Source organism: Vulpes lagopus, chromosome 1 (genome assembly GCF_018345385.1).
Source record: "Vulpes lagopus strain Blue_001 chromosome 1, ASM1834538v1, whole genome shotgun sequence".
Lineage (NCBI taxonomy): Eukaryota > Metazoa > Chordata > Mammalia > Carnivora > Canidae > Vulpes > Vulpes lagopus.
In genome coordinates, this window is record NC_054824.1 from 111,865,199 (window position 1) to 111,887,606 (window position 22,408).

At 40.1% G+C, this 22,408-nt stretch overlaps 1 protein-coding gene across 9 annotated transcripts in view; it reads right to left on the bottom strand.

Annotated features, from left to right (window-relative positions):
- The window catches only part of PTPRM (protein tyrosine phosphatase receptor type M), a 710,086-nt gene that overhangs the window by 487,517 nt on the left and 200,161 nt on the right, over nt 1–22,408 (bottom strand). Inside the window, exon 1 of one of the 9 annotated variants that reach the window (XM_041721690.1) lies at nt 2,701–2,818. The exons of the other annotated variants lie outside the window; for them this stretch is intronic. Coding sequence (XP_041577624.1) covers nt 2,701–2,803 — 103 coding nt within the window. The 5' untranslated portion in view covers nt 2,804–2,818. Of the gene's footprint in view, nt 1–2,700; nt 2,819–22,408 lie in introns of those variants that run through there. 9 annotated transcript variants of the gene reach the window in all.

Genomic DNA, 22,408 nt, shown 5'->3' on the forward strand with positions numbered 1-22,408 from the left:
AAAACATAAATGTAGTTATATCTTCTATAAATTAATAGGCACTGTTAAGGAAACAATATTAGACAATGTTTACTGAAGGCTGTTAGTAAGAGGAGCTAGTAGTGTTAATGACATTAAAGACAAACAGGAATTGAGTCACAGAGAGATTAGGAAGCAGTTTATCCAGGTTTTAGGATGAGTTAGTGGCCACAGCAAAACTTTGAGCCTCTGAGCTTCCAGCCCATTACTCACCCTGCTACACTCCAATAACCCCATGTTTCTTCATGTGCCATTTGAGCATATATGAAGAAAACAAAGCCCTTCACGACAGTGAAGGAAAATTATAGTCGCTCTTTGAAAACAGAGCAATTTTTCAAGAGATGAATGTTATGCACCTGGAAATATGAAAGCCAAGCCACAAGGGAAGGGTTATCTATGGAACATATATTCCAATAATAAGGAAGAACTACAAATGTGATTTAAGAATGAGTTGGGGGCTCAGAAAGGGAATAAGTAGCAAGGGAATATCACTGAAATGATTCGGGGTTAGCTACATTCTACAAAATGTAAAACACAATAACAAAAACAAAAAACAAATCTTCAAAATAGGCAGGGTCGACCAACCCCATCACCACTCTAAAGCTGGCTGTTGGTGTTTACAACACAAGTTCAAAATCGTACTTTTCTCTTTGTAGTAAATCTGATCAGTTCTATTCTGTATTTGATCAAATGGGGCTCCATCACCCACAACATAGTTACAATGTGTATTGTGACACGGCCCACCATGATGTGGCCTTGAGGCCAATGCTGAATCAGCAAAACATGTAGTAGTGCCCTAAGGCCAAGGAAAGTACTTCTTGCAGAATTTCCATCAGTGAAACTCAGGCAGCCACGGTGGTAAACATGGAAGCATGGTAAAATGTGTATTTCCTGTATCCTGTGACATCTAGTTTGGATGTCTGGATGAAGCTGAAACAGAGAAGTCTCTTTCCACATGTTGGTATAAACTGGATAGCTTCCTACCATTACTGTTCAGGGAATCACCAGGAATCCCAAAAATATTATTCTTCTAGCTGAGCCACCGATCCTCCACTATACTCCGTTCCAGCACAAAATGCTGTGTCAGCTTTCTGAGCTGTCTAATGTATGCAGAAATTCTTAACTTGAGGTCAAAGTGAAATTTAGGTATTGTAAGTTATAAACACTCAAATGATCATAATTTTTATACTCCTTTCTCCTTTTTAACCTTTTCAAGCCAAAAAAATACAGTCTGTTTTGTTACCTGGGGTGCTTCTGAAATGCAGGTTAGCTCAAATCAGATTAGCAATTAGGGGCATGACATCCATATAACACTAAAGTCCCTCGGGTTCATGTGTGACTTTCTGCAGGACCTAAAAGTTATCAAGCGATCTCAACAAAGGGCTTCATGATGACCTTTTAAACAAAACTACAGTCCTGCAGTGGTGACTTCACTCAGGGGAAGAAGTGGCAAGAAGTTGAGTGGTTTCCAGAGCCATCCTCTCCATTCTGTGAAGCTGCCTGGGAAACTGCAAGAACAGAAGAAGAAGCTGTGGAGCTTCTGCCCCCCTCCCAAGTTGAAAAGGAAGAACATTGACTGATGGAGAAGACAAACCCTGAATCCTATTCTTAAGTTAGCAGAAAGTGATCTCTATTAGAAGGGACTTAACTAAAAAAAAAAAAAAAAAAAAAAAAAAAAAAGAAGGGACTTAACTGTAGCAGAAGGACAAAGCCAGAGCCGTAGGGTACAGGGCTGAGGACGCAGTCACTGGGATTCGGAATGCCAGAGAGGAGTTGATAAGACTAGTATTTTTAGAAGCGTTGTTACTGTTTTTGTTGGCTCTCCAGCTACAGAGCTGCCCAGCTTTTGAGTGGTCAGCCCCAAACCCGTTTTTCTCAGAAAATCTATCACTTCCAAGTATGTGCTTCTGTGAAATTAGTCAGAGATCTTCCAAGAACATGGGTGTGGTGTTGCTGGAAGTGCCAGCTCTATCCATGCCACCTTCTTCACCTGTTCTGGCCTCAGAAAGCAATTATGCCTGGACTGGTCACAAGTAAAGTTGTTCTTCCTTTTGACAGTAGAGAAACCGCCTGAACGCACTATGGTCAATACACACGGTTTTTAGGGAAAAGTCTCCCTTTAACCAAGCACCTTCCCTGGGGTATGGTCACCTGAGAGTTCCTTTTTGTTTTTCCATCCAGAGTCTCTCCATTGGGATTTTAATGTAGCTCCCATAATTAATGTTAATGTATAAAGGCACTTAGGACCATGCATGCCATATAGCAGAAGTACAAAAATTGTTGGTGATGAGTATTATTATTACTTTGTTTTTCTCATACCTCAACCAAATGTGTGGCTTCTCTAAATTATCTGCAATTCCTTACCATATAGCTTGATCTATTTCCACCTGTCCTCTTCACAGCCTCCTGGTCCTATTCCTATTTCTCTAAGTGATAATTTCTAAGTTTCTTCTCACGAGAGAGGAACATTAGTATTGAAGGGTTACAAAACCTTTAACACACTTGATCTTGCCCCTACATTTAAGCTTTGGGAAGAAGATCTTTATTTCTGTGTGTGGTCCTGAGGTCTTATCTCACAGCTTCGAAGTACAGAAGATGACATTTCAGCCAACACAAGTATTTCCTGACAGTTCTACTTGATTGTCTTATGGTGAGTTTACATGAGAAAGTGTGAACACTTACGTTTAGCACACTCCGGCAAACCCAGAATCCTGGGGGTGAATTCACAATTGTGAATACAGAAATGGCAGGTAGGATGGAAGAGATGTCTTTTAACTGAATTCATCACCTATCGGCAATGAAAATAAAATTAACTCGCCAATGTTTAAAGGATCCAAGGCATTTATATTCAATTTTAGACTATTAAGTCTGTTTTTAAAAATATCTCTGTATGGCTGAATGTTTAATTTTCACTTCCTGCTTCAATGTTTTGGCTGTGAGGAAATGCATTTTCAAAGACTAATTGGGTCTCCCTCAGTAGGTGCTTCCTTACCTCAGTTTTTTTTTCCCCAACAAAAAAACACTCCAACTGGGCAAATAAATAAAAGAAATCAGAATTCAAATTAGCATAGAAATTCTGCTTGTGTTCGAATAACAAAACACCCTTAAGTCACAAGTGTAGAAGTTGAGAATATAACATTGCAGGCAAATGAAAAGAGCTCCACGGAACAGAGCTGGCTTCAAATGGGAGAGTTTTAAAAGCACCCTTTGAAGGACTTTAAGAATCCTTATTTTGGATTCTCTGGAAAGGAAAGACTCTTACAAGAACATGAAAAATGCACATTCTTAAATCTTTGGGTGAATTAAATTTAGCTTAATCATATCTACTGGCAAATGTTTTTGACTGGACTATCTTCCATCATTGTTTGTGAAAGCAGCCAGAGCTACATATAATTAGTTATTCCCCTCTACCCCGTCATTAAAATTTGCATTGTTGTGGTAAAAACTCTAGATTTTTAAAGGCGAAGGAAACTGCATGAATTCTCCTCATACATTTCAGAAACTTTGTGTGCCCAACAAAAAAGGAGCGTTTTCTTTCATCCAGTAAGAAGAGAGTATTAGGTGTTATTAAATACTCTGGCTGGTGGAGAAGCAGCATTTTATCAACTTGAAAAGGAAAAGATTTTCTACCCCAATTGTGTCTCTTTGGCATGGGGATTATTTTAAGCTGGCTATTCTTTTTCCCTCTCTTTTTAAAAAATTATTTATTTAAATTCAATTTAGTTAACATACAGTGGATTACTAGTTCTACCCCCCCTGAAACTAAGGGGTAGTATTTAGTGATTCATCAGTTACATAAAACATCCAGAGCTCATTCCATCAAGTGCCCTGCTTAATGTCCATCATCCAGCTATCCCATTCCCCAACCCAACTCCCCCTCCCCCCCGCAATGACGCTCAGTTTATTCCCTATAGTTAAGAGTCCCTTAAGGTTGACCTTCCCTCTCTATTTTTTGTCTTATTTGTCCTTCCCTTCCCCTATGTTCATTTGTTTTGTTTCTTAAATTCCACATATGAGTGAGATCATATGGTGCCCATATTTCTCTGATTGACTTATTTTACTTAGCACAATGCCCTCTATTTCCATCCACATCATTGCAAATGGCAAGATTCCATTATTTTTGATGGTTCAGTAGTATTCCACTATGTGTATATAGTATTCTACTGTGATCTATCTATCTATCTATCTATCTATCTATCTATCTACCTACCTACCTACCTACCTACCTATATCACAACTTTATCCATTTATCTATCAATGGATATCTGGGCTCTTTCCAGTTTGACTATTGTGGACACTGCTGCTATAACACTGGGGTGCAGGTGCCCCTTTGAATCACTATGTTTGTATCCTTTGGATAAATACCTAGTAGTAGCTGGTTATTCTAAACAGCAGGCACAGGAAGCTCTCAAAACTGAGTAGAAGTTAGCCTTGCATAAGAGACACTTACCATGGGAAGCTCTATTTGTAACAGTGTCTCCCTTCCCGTACCAGGAAGAAGGGGAAAACCACATTTCTAGAAACTTATCAATGGAGAGGCAAATACTTAAATGTTCACAACAACCTTACTCTTGTTGACTGCTTTTTCTTCCCAGACTCACCACCTCCAACATCCTCTGTCTTTAGCTGAAGATAGTATTTAAGATGATGGTTTCAGCCATTTTAGGGAGTTCCTGTTCTAGGGTCTCTCCCATGTATACAGGAAGGGTACATGATATTAAACTTCTGATTGTTTTCTCTGCTTAATCTGTTTTATATTAATTTAATGATTAGACCAGGCAAAGAACCTAGAAGGTGCAAAGGGGCAAAATTTGCCACCTCAAAGTGTGTCTCTGACATATGGATAATTTTAGGCAGATTATTTTTAAGAAATGGAAGGCTCAGGAAGAAACTTAGACCTTCCCCCTAAAAGAATTTAGGTAGAGGAGCTGCTCCAGAAAGTGAGCCATCATCATAGATAATTACTATATGAGCTAAGTGTGGTAGACAGGCAGGAACTTACAAAAGTCTGTTTGTTAAAATTCTTCTCTATGTCCCATTGTTTCTGCATGACCCAGCAAACAGCTACTTGCCAAACATTTACTCTTTTTTCATCTTCCTGTGAAACATCCTTCTTCCCTTTGAGGTTCTGGATGTCCACCTCCTTTTCCTTGGTTCTGGATGGCCTCTAAGCTTCAACTGCCTAACTGCTTGAGGGCCTGATAGTCTTACAAACCCCTTCCCCTCTTCTGTACATATGTAATTAACTTTTATTTTCTCCTGTTAATCTGTCTTGTGTCAATTAAATTCCTAGACCAGCCAAAAAACCCTTGAGGCACAGGAGAAATTTTTTCCTCCCTAACAAAGGCAAGAAGGGAACATTACCCACCCCCACAAATTTTAATGCCATTATAAAATTCACTTCTTAAACCTCTTAATTTTAGTAAAAGCACATGGATGATCGGCCTTTCTCTTACTTTGGCTGTTTTGTCTTTTTTTTTTTCCTCTATGACCATGTCTTCAAATGTATAGACTTAAAATCCAAAAGCCATTTTGGATTTTGTAAGTTCCATTTTTGCTGGTGTACATCTTGCCTCTAGTTAACATGGCCATTCTTTCTTCTTCTAACCCATTATACATACCAGTTGTAACAATTTAGTTGTCTGGAGAAGTGTTTTTTGAACACTCTATGATGAGGGGCCATTTTTTAAAAATATCCAATGCATCTCATCAAATTTACGTAAAATGCAATAAATATGGACTTTCACAAAAGAATAAAAAGACTTGCAATATGCAACCCCAAATTTGTTACTAGATTAAATAGATGTAAATCACTGTCAAATTTCTATAAAATTTTCTAATGACTTGCTCTTGATTTCTATAGCGGTCATGGGCAGGATCAATGTGTTGACCAGCTCTGACGTGCAGACCACACCAAGTGGTATAGGCTTAAGGTTCACATGAAATAGTATACTGGTTCCCAAGTACCCACATGTACAGTTTTTTCTTAATGTGGTAGGAAAATACTAAGACGGACAAATTGAAAGAAAGGAAGGGGAAAAAATTCTCTGGTTTCTCAACCCAAGGATGAAAGCTATCAGGCCAAACCCTTTGGCTGTGAAAGAAATTGGCTGAAGAAAACACAAAGGGAACATAGTAAGTGAATGGAGAGAGAAGAGGCAAACACGATCACAGGGAATGGAAAGACAGCACCAAGACTAAATTCAGAAAAGAACTAGCTTTGAGGCAAGGAAGAGAGGAAGAAAGCTCCAAAAACACATCTTGGCTATTCTTGAGAAAAGGAGAATGCAGGGAAGTAAACTGTGCCACCCAGTGCCTGGGCTGGGTTCTATATCTTTCCCATCTCCTTAAATCCTCGCAACAATAAAGACCCACAGATACACAGAGGACAGTTAATTCACCAAAGGGTCGACCAACAGCATCCGACGGAGCTAAAAGGAATCTGAATTTTTCACGTTCAAACTCTCAATGCAATGCTCTAAAACCAACGTTTTTCAAACGCTTTGACCCAACATAGAACCAAATACATTTTATATTCATCCCAGCACACACATCTGATGTTACATGTGAATACACACACATACAAAACTTGTATGAAGAAATGTGTGTCACTATTCCTCCTGCCATGTGTATGTGTATTATACTCACATTTCCCATTCTATTCTGCTCCATTTTGCAACATACGTAAGTAAAACAATGCTGGGCACAACCCACAACAGATTCTATACCCCATTCATGTATGCTTTCAGGTCATACAGCAACTCCTTTCCCAATCACCAAAACGAACAAGATCTATACTGTGCTCCATCCACTTCCTTCATAAGAGTGCTTTTCATTTTTAATTTGTAATTTTAAATTTGATCTCATCCTTCAAATACCAAAATATATCCCTCCTCCTGTTCCCTCAGCCAGCACTAACAATGGTCCTAAGGAACATGTCTTTTCCAATGAGAAACCTCACAAAATAAGGAAGTTGAAGCCTGTGGAGAAATAAATGAACTCAGGGAGCAAGGCTCAAAGGAACAAAAGCCTCTGCAGGGAGGTGCCACCACCACTTTAAAAATACTTATTAGCACCCATTTCAGCCTGATAAAACCACATCCGCAGCCACATCCATATTCTGCAGACCAGATGTCATGCATCCTTCATCAGCTACTGCCTCTTCTATGCCCCTCTCAAAAATTTCACCCTGGTACAAATGTGAATACTTATTTTGCAACCCCTAGAGAGTAAAACTTTAATAAAACAATGGTCTTTTCACCCAACAATCATATCTGCTTTTCTGTTTTGCCCTCTCTCTTGTCTTTCTCTTGGATTCTTAAATATTACCAATGGCAAGACCATTTGTTAAGTGCACTACTTTTTGCCACAGTCCTAATAAGCTGGTGAAAATACCCCAGATGGTAAAGAAGTAACATCACACCACAGGAAAGCCCCCCAAAACGATCTAACTGTGCCACTTCTTCATTTCCTGAGTCTAGGTGGCACTCTGCTGGGAGAAGAGGTGATGGGCTCATCTGGCAGGGGCCTTCCTACAAGTCAGACTGGCTGGTACCCAGCACTCTATTCTCCCCAAGGGAATGCCACATCAATCTAGGTGCTATAAAATTAATGATAAGCATAACTAAAGCATAGCATACACCTAAATAATAAGCATCATAAGCATACCATATACCAAAAATGTGCATAAAGCACTTCCTTCAAGATATTTTAATATAAAAAGGCTTAAAAATACACAATTGTCAATTTAGTGATTCAAAGCATAACTGAATGGGTATTTTTACCATTTATTATTCATAAAAACACTGAGCTGACCCAAATAAATTCATCTGCCTTACCTGGCCACTTTTAGCCACAGCGGGGTACATCTGAGTGTCCATTATATACTGGGCATTTTAAGAACTATGAACAATAAACCCTGGACCAATTCCTCCAGCAAAAATCTCACAGCTCAGCTGTAATTGTATTTTAGATATTTCGTATTCAGCACAGAAAGAAAAAAAATGCACAGAATTAACAAACCCAACCCATTAAGTTTACCAACATTTACATAACCACAACCTCAAGGGCCTGTAAAATGTGTAGATTTAGAACTGTCAACTGGTAACTCTTTTTTTAAAAGAGTTTTGAGACTGGGAAGGAAAAATAAAATGAGGTAAAATCAGAGAGAGAGATAAACCATAAGAGACTCTTGACTCTAGGAAACAAACTGAAGGTTGCTGGAGGGGATGTGGGTGGGGGGATGGAATAACTGGGTGATGGGTATTAAGGAGCGCATGTGATAGAATGACCACTGGGTGTTATTTGCAACTGTTGAATCACTAAATTCTACCCCTGAAACTAATAATACACTATATATCAATTAATTTTTTTTTTTTTAAAGAAGGAATGAAGAGGCTCATGGCAAACGGAAAACATCCTGGAGGTTCCATCCAGAGAAGTAATGTGCTCTCCTTTCATAAGAAAAGTCAAGCTATTTTGAGAACTAATTCACGTTACAGTATGTCATCAAAACTCGCTTCAGTGACTTAGCTGGAAAATACTATGTGTGCGCTTTATAATTTACAAGTAAAAAACACAAAGTAAAGCAAACACAACCTTTTAACTATCTGCTGACGCTAATGACTGTATCTGGGGAAAAAGCCATGAGTACAATGGAGAAGTGACAGGTATACTGTTCAGAACTTTCTTGAGAGACTGCTTAATTTCCCATACGTCAGGTTTTTTTTTTATTGATTGACATCTTTAGAAACTAGTTCAGTTTTGTTCTAAATCTCAGAATGACACAAATCATCACAATATAAGTGTCTACTTATTTTCCCCGTAAATTACTGTTGACTTAGAGATAATTTTTTTTCACATGTGTATCTGCTAACAGACTAAACTTTGTCTTGCTTTAAGAAGAAATTACACAGTTAGCTTCTATGTAAAATGTAAACCAAACGTAACTGTTCTTCAGTTTAACAGGAGCCTGCTAGTGGTGCTCAAAAGGAGTTAGCTAAATCACTTTGTCATAAAAAAATATTTCTCCAAAACACTGTACGTATTCTGTTAGCATCCATAATTGAGAGCTCCCCGTAATCCTGAAGAGGGAACCAAAGATTTTGCTCAAGATGTTTCATGAGCCTGGCAGAGGGTCAGAAGCCAAAGCCCCGCAGGGACTTGCGCTGCCTGGTCAGAGGGGGAGAGAGCAGAAATAATCCAAACTTGACAAGGTTAGTCAGTAGAGGAAATTAAACTGGCCTCCACATTAAATGGAGGATACATATCAAATTTATAAATGATCAAAATGGTCTGGAAATTAAGGAATCTGTTGGATTAATTCATCAGGAACAACATTAAGATATCAATAAATAAAGCTTTTTTAAGATTTTTTTTTTTATTCATGAGAGACACACACGGGGGGGCGGGGAGAGAGGCAGAGACACAGAGGGAGAAGCAGGCTCCATGCAGGGAGCCTGATGTGGGACTCGATCCCAGGACTCCAGGATTACACCCTGGGCTGAAGGTGGTGCTAAACCGCTGAGTCACCCAGGCTGCCCTAGATATCAATAAATATATAGCAAATGATATGAAAAGGCAATTTGCATTAGCAAAAATACAATTAGTAAAGAGAGGTCTGCGAAAATATTCAGCTTTACCACTAAATCATAAAATTTAAAATAAAGTAAATGTTGGATACAATTTCAAATGTAAACGTCTTAGATATGTAAAAATTTCAAAGACCAAATGTTTGTGAGGTTCTGGTGAAGCTCCTGCAAGTGTTCAGAAAGGAAGCACTGTCATTTATTACAGAATTCCAATAGTAAAGATCATAAGGACAGTCATGCTCTTTGCCCTTCTAGAGCAGGTGAGGAAAGAAATCTCACCTACAAATCTTACTTAGCGTCAGGTGACCTTATGAAAGGTCTAAACCTGAGTTGACTCATGTATAGTGTGACAAAGGAAAATAGGTAAATATATTGGCTACTAATATGGGGAGTAGAACAGCTAACAGATACATAATATTTAATATGTACCAGGCATTCTTCTAAGTGCAGTATATATATTTACCCCTTTAAATCTTAGAGAAGAAAAGAAAGCTGAAATGTAGAGAGGTTAAGTAACTTGTCCAAGGTTATACAGCTAGGTTAGTAAACACGAGATATGATCCCAGGCAAAGTGACTCAGTCTGTGCTCATGGTATGATACCATGCTTCCTCTCAGTTTTGAAGCAGTACATTAGTTAGATTCGATTTGATTTGATTTTTATTTTTATTTTTTTTTTTTTATTAACTTTTATTGGTGTTTAATTTACCAACATACAGAAAAACACCCAGTGCTCATCCCGTCAAGTGTCCACCTCAGTGCCCGTCACCCATTCCCCTCCAACACCCGCCCTCCTCCCCTTCCACCACCCCTAGTTCGTTTCCCCGAGTTAGGAGTCTTTATGTTCTGTCTCCCTTCCTGATATTTCCCAACATTTCTTTTCCCTTCCTTTATATTCCCTTTCACTATTATTCATATTCCCCAAATGAATGAGAACATACACTGTTTGTCCTTCTCCGATTGACTTATTTCACTCAGCATAATACCCTCCAGTTCCATCCACGTTGAAGCAAATGGTGGGTATTTGTCGTTTCTAATTGCTGAGTAATATCCCATTGTATACATAAACCACATCTTCTTTATCCATTCATCTTTCGATGGACACCGAGGCTCCTTCCACAGTTTGGCTATTGTGGCCATTGCTGATAGAAACATCGGGGTGCAGGTGTCCCGACGTTTCATTGCATCTGAATCTTTGGGGTAAATCCCCAACAGTGCAATTGCTGGGTCGTAGGGCAGGTCTATTTTTAACTCTTTGAGGAACCTCCACACAGTTTTCCAGAGTGGCTGCACCAGTTCACATTCCCACCAACAGTGTAAGAGGGTTCCCTTTTCTCCGCATCCTCTCCAACATTTGTTGTTTCCTGCCTTGTTAATTTTCCCCATTCTCACTGGTGTGAGGTGGTATCTCATTGTGGTTTTGATTTGTATTTCCCTGATGGCAAGTGATGCAGAGCATTTTCTCATGTGCATGTTGGCCATGTCCATGTCTTCCTCTGTGAGGTTTCTCTTCATGTCTTTTGCCCATTTCATGATTGGATTGTTTGTTTCTTTGGTGTTGAATTTAATAAGTTCTTTATAGATTTTGGAAACTAGCCCTTTATCTGATATGTCATTTACAAATATCTTCTCCCATTCTGTAGGTTGTCTTTTAGTTTTGTTGACTGTATCCTTTGCTGTGCAAAAGCTTCTTATCTTGATGAAGTCCCAATAGTTCATTTTTGCTTTTGTTTCTTTTGCCTTCGTGGATGTATCTTGCAAGAAGTTACTGTGGCCAAGTTCAAAAAGGGTGTTGCCTGTGTTCTCCTGTAGGATTTTGATGGAATCTTGTCTCACATTTAGATCTCTCATCCATTTTGAGTTTATCTTTGTGTATGGTGAAAGAGAGTGGTCCAGTTTCATTCTTCTGCATGTGGATGTCCAATTTCCCCAGCACCATTTATTGAAGAGACTGTCTTTCTTCCAATGGATAGTCTTTCCTCCTTTATCGAATATTAGATGGCCGTACATTTCAGGGTCCACTTCTGGGTTCTCTATTCTGTTCCATTGATCTATGTGTCTGTTTTTGTGCCAGTACCACACTGTCTTGATGACCACAGCTTTGTAATACAACCTGAAATCTGGCATTGTGATGCCCCCAGCTAAGGTTTTCTTTTTTAAAATTCCCCTGGCTATTCGGGGTCTTTTCTGATTCCACACAAATCTTAAAATAATTTGTTCTAACTCTCTGAAGAAAGTCCATGGTATTTTGATAGGGATTGCATTAAACGTATAAATTGCCCTGGGTAACACTGACATTTTTACAATATTAATTCTGCCAATCCATGAGCATGGAATATTTTTCCATCTCTTTGTGTCTTCCTCAATTTCTTTCAGAAGTGTTCTATAGTTTTTAGGGTATAGATCTTTTACCTCTTTGGTTAGGTTTATTCCTAGGTATCTTATGCTTTTGGGTGCAATTGTAAATGGGATTGACTCCTTAATTTCTCTTTCTTCAGTCTCATTGTTAGTGTATAGAAATGCCATTGATTTCTGGGCATTGATTTTGTATCCTGCCACGCTACCAAATTGCTGTATGAGTTCTAGCAATCTGGGGGTGGAGGCTTTTGGGTTTTCTATGTAGAGTATCATGTCATCGGCGAAGAGGGAGAGTTTGACTTCTTCTTTGCCAATTTGAATGCCTTTAATGTCTTTTTGTTGTCTGATTGCTGAGGCGAGGACTTCCAGAACTATGTTGAACAGCAGTGGTGAGAGTGGACATCCCTGTCTTGTTCCTGATCTTAGGGGAAAGGCTCCCAGTGCTTCCCCATTGAGAATGATATTTGCTGTGGGCTTTTCGTAGATGGCTTTTAAGATGTCGAGGAAAGTTCCCTCTATCCCAACACTCTGAAGGGTTTTGATCAGGAATGGATGCTGTATTTTGTCAAATGCTTTCTCTGCATCTAATGAGAGTATCATATGGTTCTTGGTTTTTCTCTTGCTGATATGATGAATCACATTGATGGTTTTACGAGTGTTGAACCAGCCTTGTGTCCCAGGGATAAATCCTACTTGGTCATGGTGAATAATTTTCTTAATGTGTTGTTGGATCCTATTGGCTAGTATCTTGTTGAGAATTTTTGCATCCATGTTCATCAGGGATATTGGTCTGTAATTCTCCTTTTTGGTGGGGTCTTTGTCTGGTTTCGGAATTAAGGTGATGCTGGCCTCATAGAACGAATTTGGAAGTACTCCATCTCTTTCTATCTTTCCAAACAGCTTTAGTAGAATAGGTATGATTTCTTCTTTAAACGTTTGATAGAATTCCCCTGGGAAGCCATCTGGCCCTGGACTCTTGTGTCTTGGGAGGTTTTTGATGACTGCTTCAATTTCCTCCCTGGTTATTGGCCTGTTCAGGTTTTCTATTTCTTCCTGCTCCAGTTTTGGTAGTTTGTGGCTTTCCAGGAATGCGTCCATTTCTTCTAGATTTCCTAATTTATTGGCGTACAGCTGTTCATAATATGTTTTTAAAATCGTTTGTATTTCCTTGGTGTTGGTAGTGATGTCCCCTTTCTCATTCATGATTTTATTAATTTGAGTCTTCTCTCTCTTCTTTTTAATAAGGTTGGCTAATGGTTTATCTATCTTATTAATTCTTTCAAAGAACCAACTCCTGGTTCTGTTGATCTGTTCCACAGTTCTTTTGGTCTCGATATCATTGAGTTCTGCTCGAATTTTAATTAACTCTCTTCTTCTGCTGGGGGTGGGGTCTATTTGTTGCTTTTTCTCTAGTTCCTTTATGTGTAAGGTGAGCTTTTGAATTTGAGATCTTTCCAGTTTTTGAATGTATGCTTGTATTGCGATGTATTTCCCCCTCAGGACTGCTTTTGCTGCATCCCAAAGATTTTGAACGGTTGTATCTTCATTTTCATTAGTTTCCATGAATCTTTTTAATTCTTCCTTAATTTCCTGGTTGACCTTTTCATCTTTTAGCAGGATGGTCCTTAACCTCCACGTGTTTGTGGTCCTTCCATATTTCTTGTTGTGATTAAGTTCTAATTTCAAGGCATTATGGTCTGAGAATATACAGGGGACTATCCTGACCTTTTGGTATCGGTTCAGTCCCGATTTGTGACCCAGTATGTGGTCTATTCTGGAGAAAGTTCCATGTGCACTTGAGAAGAATGTGTATTCAGTTGAGTTTGGATGTAAAGTTCTGTAGATATCTGTGAAATCCATCTGGTCCAGTGTATCATTTAAAGCTCTCGTTTCTTTGGAGATGTTGTGCTTAGAAGACCTATCCAGGGTAGAAAGAGCTAGATTGAAGTCACCAAGTATAAGTGTATTATTATCAAGGTATTTCTTGAGTTTGGTTATTAATTGGTTTAAATATTTGGCAGCTCCCACATTCGGGGCATATATATTGAGGAGTGTTAAGTCCTCTTGTTGGATAGATCCTTTGAGTATGAGATAGTGTCCCTCTTCATCTCTCACTATAGTCTTCGGGGTAAATTTTAATTTATCTGATATAAGGATGTCTGAAACCCTGCGCCTTTTGATGGGGTCATTAAGCCCGTTCACATTCAGAGTTACTATTGATAGATATGAGTTTAGTGTCATCATATCTATTCAGTCCTTGTTTCTGTGGATTGTTCCACTGAACTTCTTCTTAAAGGGGAATTTTAAGAGTCCCCCTTAAAATTTCTTGCAGAGCTGGTTTGGAGGTTACATATTCTTTCAGTTCCTGCCTGTCTTGGAAGCTCTTTATCTCTCCTTCCATTTTGAATGAAAGCCTTGCGGGGTAAAGTATTCTTGGTTGCATGTTCTTTTCATTTAGGACCCTGAATATATCCTGCCAGCCCTTTCTGGCCTGCCACGTCTCTGTGGAGAGGTCTGCTGTTACCCTAATATTCCTCCCCATAAAAGTCAGGGACTTTTTTTCTCTTGCTGCTTTAAGGATCTTCTCCTTATCTTTGGAATTTGCAAGCTTCACTATTAAATGTCGAGGTGTTGAACGGTTTTTGTTGATTTTAGGGGGGGATCTCTCTATTTCCTGGATCTGAATGCCTGTTTCCCTTCCCAGATTCGGAAAGTTTTCAGCTAGGATTTGTTCAAATACATATTCTGGCCCTCTGTCCCTTTCCGCGCCCTCAGGAACCCCAATTAAACGTAGGTTTTTCTTCCTCAGGCTATCATTTATTTCCCTTAATCTATCCTCATGGTCTTTTAATTGCCTGTCTCTTTTTTCCTCAGTTTCCCTCTTTGCCATCAACTTGTCTTCTATGTCACTCACTCGTTCTTCCACCTCGTCAAGCCTCGTCGTTAGGACTTCTAGCTTGGATTGCATCTCATTTAATTGATTTTTAATTTCTGCCTGATTAGATCTAAATTCTGCAGTCATGAAGTCTCTTGAGTCCTTTATGGTTTTTTCTAGAGCCACCAGTAGCTGTAAAATAGTGCTTCTGAATTGGCTTTCTGACATTGAATTGTAATCCATATTTTGTAACTCTGTGGGAGAGTGGGCTGTTTCTGATTCTTTTTTTTGAGGGGTTTTCCTTCTAGTCATTTTGCTCAGTGCAGAGTGGCCAAAAACAAGTTGTATTGGGAAAAGGAGAAAAAGAGAGAGAAGGAAAGAAAAGAGAAAAAGAAAAAAGAGAAAGAAGAAAAAATTAGGGGAAAAAGAGAAGAAAAAGAAAGAAAAAGAAAGAAAGGAGAAAAAAGAAAAAGGGGGGGTGGGGGAAGCAATCAGAAATCAAGAAGAAAGAGAGAGAAAAAAAAAAGCACAAAACAAAACAAACAAACAAAAACAAAAACAAAAACAAAAAAACAAAAAACAAAAAAAACCACGGGGGAGTATCTTCCGATTCTGTGTAGTTTAAGTCCCTTGATTTCCCTTGGAACTGGTCCGTCTCGCTGGTCTTCTGGGGGAGGGGCCTGCTGTGCTGATTCTCAGGTGTTAGCACTTGGGGGAGCTGCTCTGCCCCTGTCTGGTGCAGGGCTCGGTGGGGGTTGTTCACCCCGTGAGGCCCCGGGAGGAAGCCACAGTGTCGGGGGCAGCTCTGGGACCCTGGAGTCAGCCCCCGCAGAAGCTCCAGGGCTCTCCTTCTGCAGGGCCTGGGGGCTCCGGGGCGGGGCCGCTGATCTGCTCAGTTCCAGGCAGGAGCGTCCTTGCTGTCCTGGGCCCTCCCGGCCTCTGCCTGTCCCGGGGGAGGCCGGATCCTGGGCTGTGTCCCGGCGCCCTGTGCTCCGGGGCCTGCGCTGTTGGATTCGCGCTCCCGGCGGTGCAGCCCCCTCCGCGGAGCCGCCGCCCGAGCCTCTCCGAGCTGCTCCCGGAGCCGCGCAGCCCCCTCCGCGCGGAGCTTCTTCCTCTGCGCGAGCCGCCGCCGCTGAGCTGTTCCCGGAGCCGCGCAGCCCCCTCCGCGGAGCCGCCGCCCGAGCCCCTCCGAGCTGTTCCCGGAGCCGCGCAGCCCCCTCCGCGCGGAGCTTCTTCCTCCGCCCGAGCCGCCGCCGCTGAGCTGTTCCCGGAGCCGCGCAGCCCCCTCCGCGGAGCCGCCGCCCGAGCCCCTCCGAGCTGCTCCGGGCCCCGCCGAGCGCTGCAGCCCTTAGGGAGCTCGGCGCACTCTCCAGGGCGCGGTTCCTCTGTTACTGTCCCAGGGAGCCCGAGGGCATCCCCGCCTTTCTGGGGATCCTGCTCCAATTCCCCGGGAGCCCCTTTCCGCGGGGAAGGTTGGTGCAGCTCCTGCTCCTCCGGGACGGGGCTCTCCTGTCCTGGGGACACTCGCCCCGGCCTCAGCCCGGCTCCTCGCAGGGCCCCTCCCCCTCGGAGGCCTTTTGTGTCTTTATTTCTTTTTCCCCGTCTTCCTACCTTGATAGAAGCGCGAACTCTTCTCACTGTAGCGTTCCAGCTGGTCTCTCTTTAAATCTCAGGCCGAATTCGTAGGTTTTCAGGATGATTGGATGGTTTTCTAGGTAATTTGCTGAGGACCAGGTGACCTGGAGACCCTACTCCTCCGCCATCTTGCCCCTCCCCCCCTGATTTGATTTTTAGTTAGATACTTTTAGGAAGAACACTATAGCCTCTTGAGTCAATACATATATACTGTACGCAGTGTATATAGTACTTGTATTTCATATATAATATATATACACAGATATATCTATAGATCTAATCTATCTATAAAATATACACACAAATACACATACATGTGTATATAAAGAAGTAAAGTCCGAATCTGAGAAACTTAAGGCTACAATGGAAAAAGGAAAACTTGCTCATAACCAGGTGAACAAGTCCTGGCTAGCCTGCTGGAGGAAGGGGACCCTGTGAAGCAGAGATCTGCTTTCCCCACCCAGGCCCCAGTCGATCCTACAGCTTATTGCTGCTGCATGAAGGAGCCCAGGCAAGAACAGCCACACAAAGCCCCCAGATCAGCAGAACCACTCAGCTGAACCCGGCCCAAATAACTGACACATAGAATTGTTAGCTATGGGTATTATTTTAAGATACCAAGTTTGGGGAATACCCAGGCGGCTCAGTGGATTAAGCATCTGACTCCTGATTTTGTCTCAGGTCCTGATGTCAGGGATGTGAGGCTGAGCCCTGCCTTGGGCTCCATGGTGGGTGTGGAGTCTGCTTCAGATTCTCTCCACCTCTCCCTCCATCTCTCCCGCCAAAACAAACAAACAAATGAACAAAAAAAGGTACCACGTTTGGGGACAGTGTGTTATGCACCCAAAGCTAATAATGTCTGAGGACATTATTAATGAGGAGGACACAGAAATATGCTTTCTACCCTATGTATTATAAACATTTTAATTATAAAAGTTTTAAATAATAAAAAATGTTGATAAAAAGCTAACAGTATCTTCAATGGCCACACACTTATTCCACTGAGGTAGTAGTGTATTTCCTGCAAAACTCTATACATACAGGTGTGTGTATATATATATATATATATATTTTAAAGATTTTTATTTATTCATTCATGAGAGACACAGAGAGAGAGAGGCAGAGAAACAGGCAGAGGGAGAAGCACAGGCAGAGGGAGAAGCAGGCTCCATGCAGGGAGCCTGAAGTGGGACTTGATCCCAGGTCTCCAGGATCAGGCCCTGGGCTGAAGGTGGTGCTAAACCGCTGAGCCACCCGGGCTGCCCCACAGGTGTATATTTATATACCTGAGGTGAGTCTTTTTTTTTTTTTTAGCCTTTTCTTATATTTTTCAAAAAATAATAACCTGACACATTTCTCTGCAGTTTGTTTTGCTCTTTATTCAGTAATATAATGTAGACAATTCTTTAGGCCAAAATGAGCATAAGGACCCAGTTCTACATTTTTAATACCTGCCACTACAAAGTATCCTGCAATAAAATAGCCATCCATATGAACACACTGCCGAATAGGGTCCTGCTGGCCCAATTTGCTGGCCAAAAGGGATATATATTTTTAATTGTCCAATGTTTTGAATTAATGGATATAAATACTAAACAACTGCTCCGAACATGAAAATAGTTGATTTTTTAATTTATTAATGATCATGGTCAGTGCTTTACATAAAGTAGCCCTGTTACTTTAGCTAACAGCAGACTGGCTAATGGGACAGTGGGTTTGAGGCTTAAGGAAGCTGTCTCATGGCTTTCTTGGTTCTAAGTGTGGCCAATGACCATACTTCTTCTTCACATTCTTACTGTTGTCACTAAATCTCCATTATGTGCTTGCTATGTGCTGCTCACTGTACAAAGTACTTCTTAACCATTCTTTTATTTGAACCCCTTAATAATGCACTGAGATGAGTATTATTATTTTATATTCAGAAGTGTTAAAAATCCTTCCCAAGGTCATACACAAAAACAGGATTTTAATCCAATCAATCTGATTCTACAGCTGATATTTTAAACTGACATATAATCAAGATTTTGTAGCACATTGCAGAGTCAACCAAATATCTGTGGTGTATGCTCTCTGGAGAAAATTAAAAATAACAACAATAACAACCAAAATATACTAGAAGTTATCAGGGTTATCTTCAACTTCGAATTACAACTCTTAAAAAATAAAATGAGTTGACTCTCAAATCACATAAGCTATTCTCTTCTTTAAAAACAAATTAAAACCCACTATGCTCAAGATGACAGTATGGAGCCAAAATTAGTTCTATTATTTTTTCTCAAGTAAATGAGGCTTAGTGACAAATGCAAAATAGGGAGATAAGAATTGAATCTATTTCTTTGAAAACTACCAAGGTTCACTGGAAAATATGAATTTTAAATAAGACATTTAATATTGTATAAACAATTAGATCAACCCCTGATCTCTTCAGAAACCCAGAGGATACTGTTTATTCTTGTTGCTTCCTAATGCAATAAAATGATACAATAATACTCATATGGCTTTACTTAAAAAATGTGACTTAAGGTCAAATCATTCAAAACAGATGTCCAATTTCCTTAGTTTACACAACTCTAGAGAAGACAAACATCATCTGCTAAGTGCTAAAAGAGTCTGGGGGTCAGAAACATTCATGATGATTTGCAAAGCTACTTGACGATGCCAAGTACACTCTATCTTCTTCCTCGACAAAGAGTCCCCCATTCACACGTTTTGTCAAGAGTCACCATGAGAACCACCTGTACAAATAATACATTCGTGACTGCTGCTAATGTAATGGGAAGAAATGGAGAAGAGTTTAGGACACTGATTACCTTAGGTATTTTTATTCCAGTCTCTTTCATTTAACCAATGTTTTTGTGAATAACTCACACAGGTATTCTTCCTAATTCAGTTGAAAAAACAGATTGGGTAGACATAAACACACTGAATAGAATTGCAAAGTGAAGTGAATGTAAATGCACAATGTTATAATTTTTGATGTTAACATGTAGGTGAAATATTAGGAATAGCAGATCGATGATGGTAGACCAACATAGGGCAGTGATATGGAGGAGTGGAGAAGGATAAATGGGACCTTTAAGTTACAACCAAAGGATTTGATGTGTGAATGGGTATTGGGAGGCTAGAAAGCTGAGGGTGTCCAATATGATTTTTAGCCCAAATGATGTAGAAAAACAATGATTCCATATTATGCTGACAACTGAACTCCACCTGACAAAAAGCAAAACAGAACATTTTGTACTTCTTCATTCCCAGCCTTGCAGATGACCTGGCATATGGAAGGCACTCTGTTAGCAGCAGATTAACTTCTAGATTACATTAGAAACAAAAAATGCAATGGATGTATTTTAAAATCAATGTATGTACCTTACTGGTAGGAATATTTTTTCTTTGATTTTTTTTTTCCTTTTTATCCTTTATATAATTAGCACTCTAGGAAGAAAGATCGAACTTTAGGCATTTTGCAAGTACCTCGATTCTATTCTGAATTTCTGAGCAAAGCATTCAAGATCTAACCAGTCTATAATTACAACCTTATCTTCTTTCACTTCCTAAATCAATAAACATGTATTGATTAACTACTGTGTGCCAGGCACTGTAGTAGGCTTCATTGATTCAAAGTTGAATAAGACTCAAGCCTGATTTTTTTTTTAAATATTTATTTTGAGAGAGAAAGAGAGAGGAGGGGCAGAGGGAGAGGGAGAGAATCTCAAGCAGATTTCCTTCTCAGCATGGAGCCTGATGTGGGATTCAATCTCAAGACCCTGAGATCACGATCTGGACTAAAACTAACAGTCTGACACTCAATAAATTGAGCCACCCAGGTGCCCTGGGCCCCATTATTAACTCTAGCAGGTAAGCCAATAATTATATTATAATAGTGTAAACAGTGATGGAGCTATTCTAAGAATCATTCAGGGCATAGAGAAAACAGGTGCTAAAGCGAGTTCAGGGAGGTAGGTGTTTAGTGATGGCCCATTAGAGGAAGAGACCTCTGGGCTGAGTCTCCCAAGACAGGTAGGTACTGAGCGAGACCACTGGTGGAAAGAAAATGGCCTAGGGAGTCTGCATTTGTTCATTCAGCAAACACTTGGGAAGCCCCTATAAGTAACAGGCACTGATATTGAGCATGAGGAAGACATATTCATGGCCATTCAGAAGTTTCAAGACTAAAGGGGCAGGCAACAACATAATTAAATAATCAGAGTAGAAAGTTCTAAGTGTATGCCAGACATACACTCCAAGCAGCAGAGAAGCAGAAAAGAGTGGCTAACGTAACTTTGGCATTACTGTCAGGATCATTTAAGAACTAAACTGGACCATCACTGGGGAATTTTAAAGCACCACAAAAATATAAATAATGATTCTCCTTATCTGAACAGATGGAAGGATACTTGCAATTCACTTTATTCACGGTGCAAACTGTGCAAAGGACCAACATTCAACAACTCAAATCAAGATGCAATCTGACCCCACAGGGAGCAGTATCTCTACAGCTGTTTTAGAAATCACAGTGTGTCTTTCCAGGAAAGCAACTGAGCTCTTCCAGAAGTAATAGTGGCTCACATTAAAATGCTTTGTTCTTTACAGCTTGGTTCTTTGCTTTTATAAAACTTCTTTCAAGGGCTGTATTTGCTGACTTAAGTGGTCTTCCAGAGAGTTGAACTCCCACCTGGCACACAAACAGGTCAGAGCTTTAAAACTAAACATCACTCTGAGGGTTTGAAAGGTACTTTACCCCCACGAGAGTTAACTGCCAGAGAGGCAGTTCTTTTTAGAGCATTGTAGAGAGCATCTTTAAACCTTTTCATTAGGCAGAATGACTTCCACACCCAGAGGATAAAACTGAACTGAAGGCAAAGAATACTTAAAAATCATTCTGGAAAAAACTCAACTTAAATAATATGTTCAAAATCATTCAGCTGGTTTTACATTTAAAATTATCTATCTGACTTTATATTCTTTGGTAGGTAGGGAAATAAAGAGAGTTATCTATGAGCAACAAGAAAAATTAAGTCCTAGAGAGTAAGAATATCGAAACAGAAAGACTGAATAGGCAAACAGATGTCATCCAGGCCACTCACTTATTCTATCAGGCACCCGTGAGATTTGAACTAAAAGTGATCCTAGATCTATAACTGTGAAATGTTATCATTGGCAAGATAACCAGAATACTGGCTGCACTTAAACCACAGAAAGCATTCAATAAATATTTACATTAGAACATGCTCAGAGAAATTGGCACTCCTAAAAAAGCCTGTGGTTTAATAACTACCATTTACTGGCTACTTTAAGAAAAACAGATCACTTCTTTCCTAGGGAAGCTTAAAATCTAAAAACTTAAATCCTCATCATTTATCTACTCAGGCAAAAGTACCAAGCCCAGGTCAATTAAATCAAATTTGTATTACCTTTTTATACTTAAAAAAAAAAAAAAAAGACAGACAGTTAAGTCAAAGGGTGGTGAGATTCTGATGACTTATGCTATTGCCAAATTTATTTTTTCTACCCAAACCTAATGGCAGAAAGGTAAGTACGACTATGGGAAACTCTACTGAGTTCCTATAGATATCTCCATCCTTCTTCCATAGAAATAACAGGTATGCACATGTTGCATTTTTTCCTGGCCAAAGTTTTATGGAGACTTTCAATAACCTAATCTACATAGAGGTTGTAGGGTCTGCCTCCTTAGTCCTGCTTTAGGAATTTACCCAGGCAGGCTGCACACCAAGACCTCTTAAATTCAAATGATGGTGAAATTATTTAGAGATTTGCTCAGATTTACTGAGGAACTGCACTTAGCCTGTTCAAGAGCAGGGCCACAGTATAATAGTCTTAGCAGAAAGAGCCCCAGCAGAAGCATCAAGTTCATCTTTTACCTTCCTCACCCCATTTTACATTTCCTACCCTCCACTTCCATGCCCTTCCATTAAT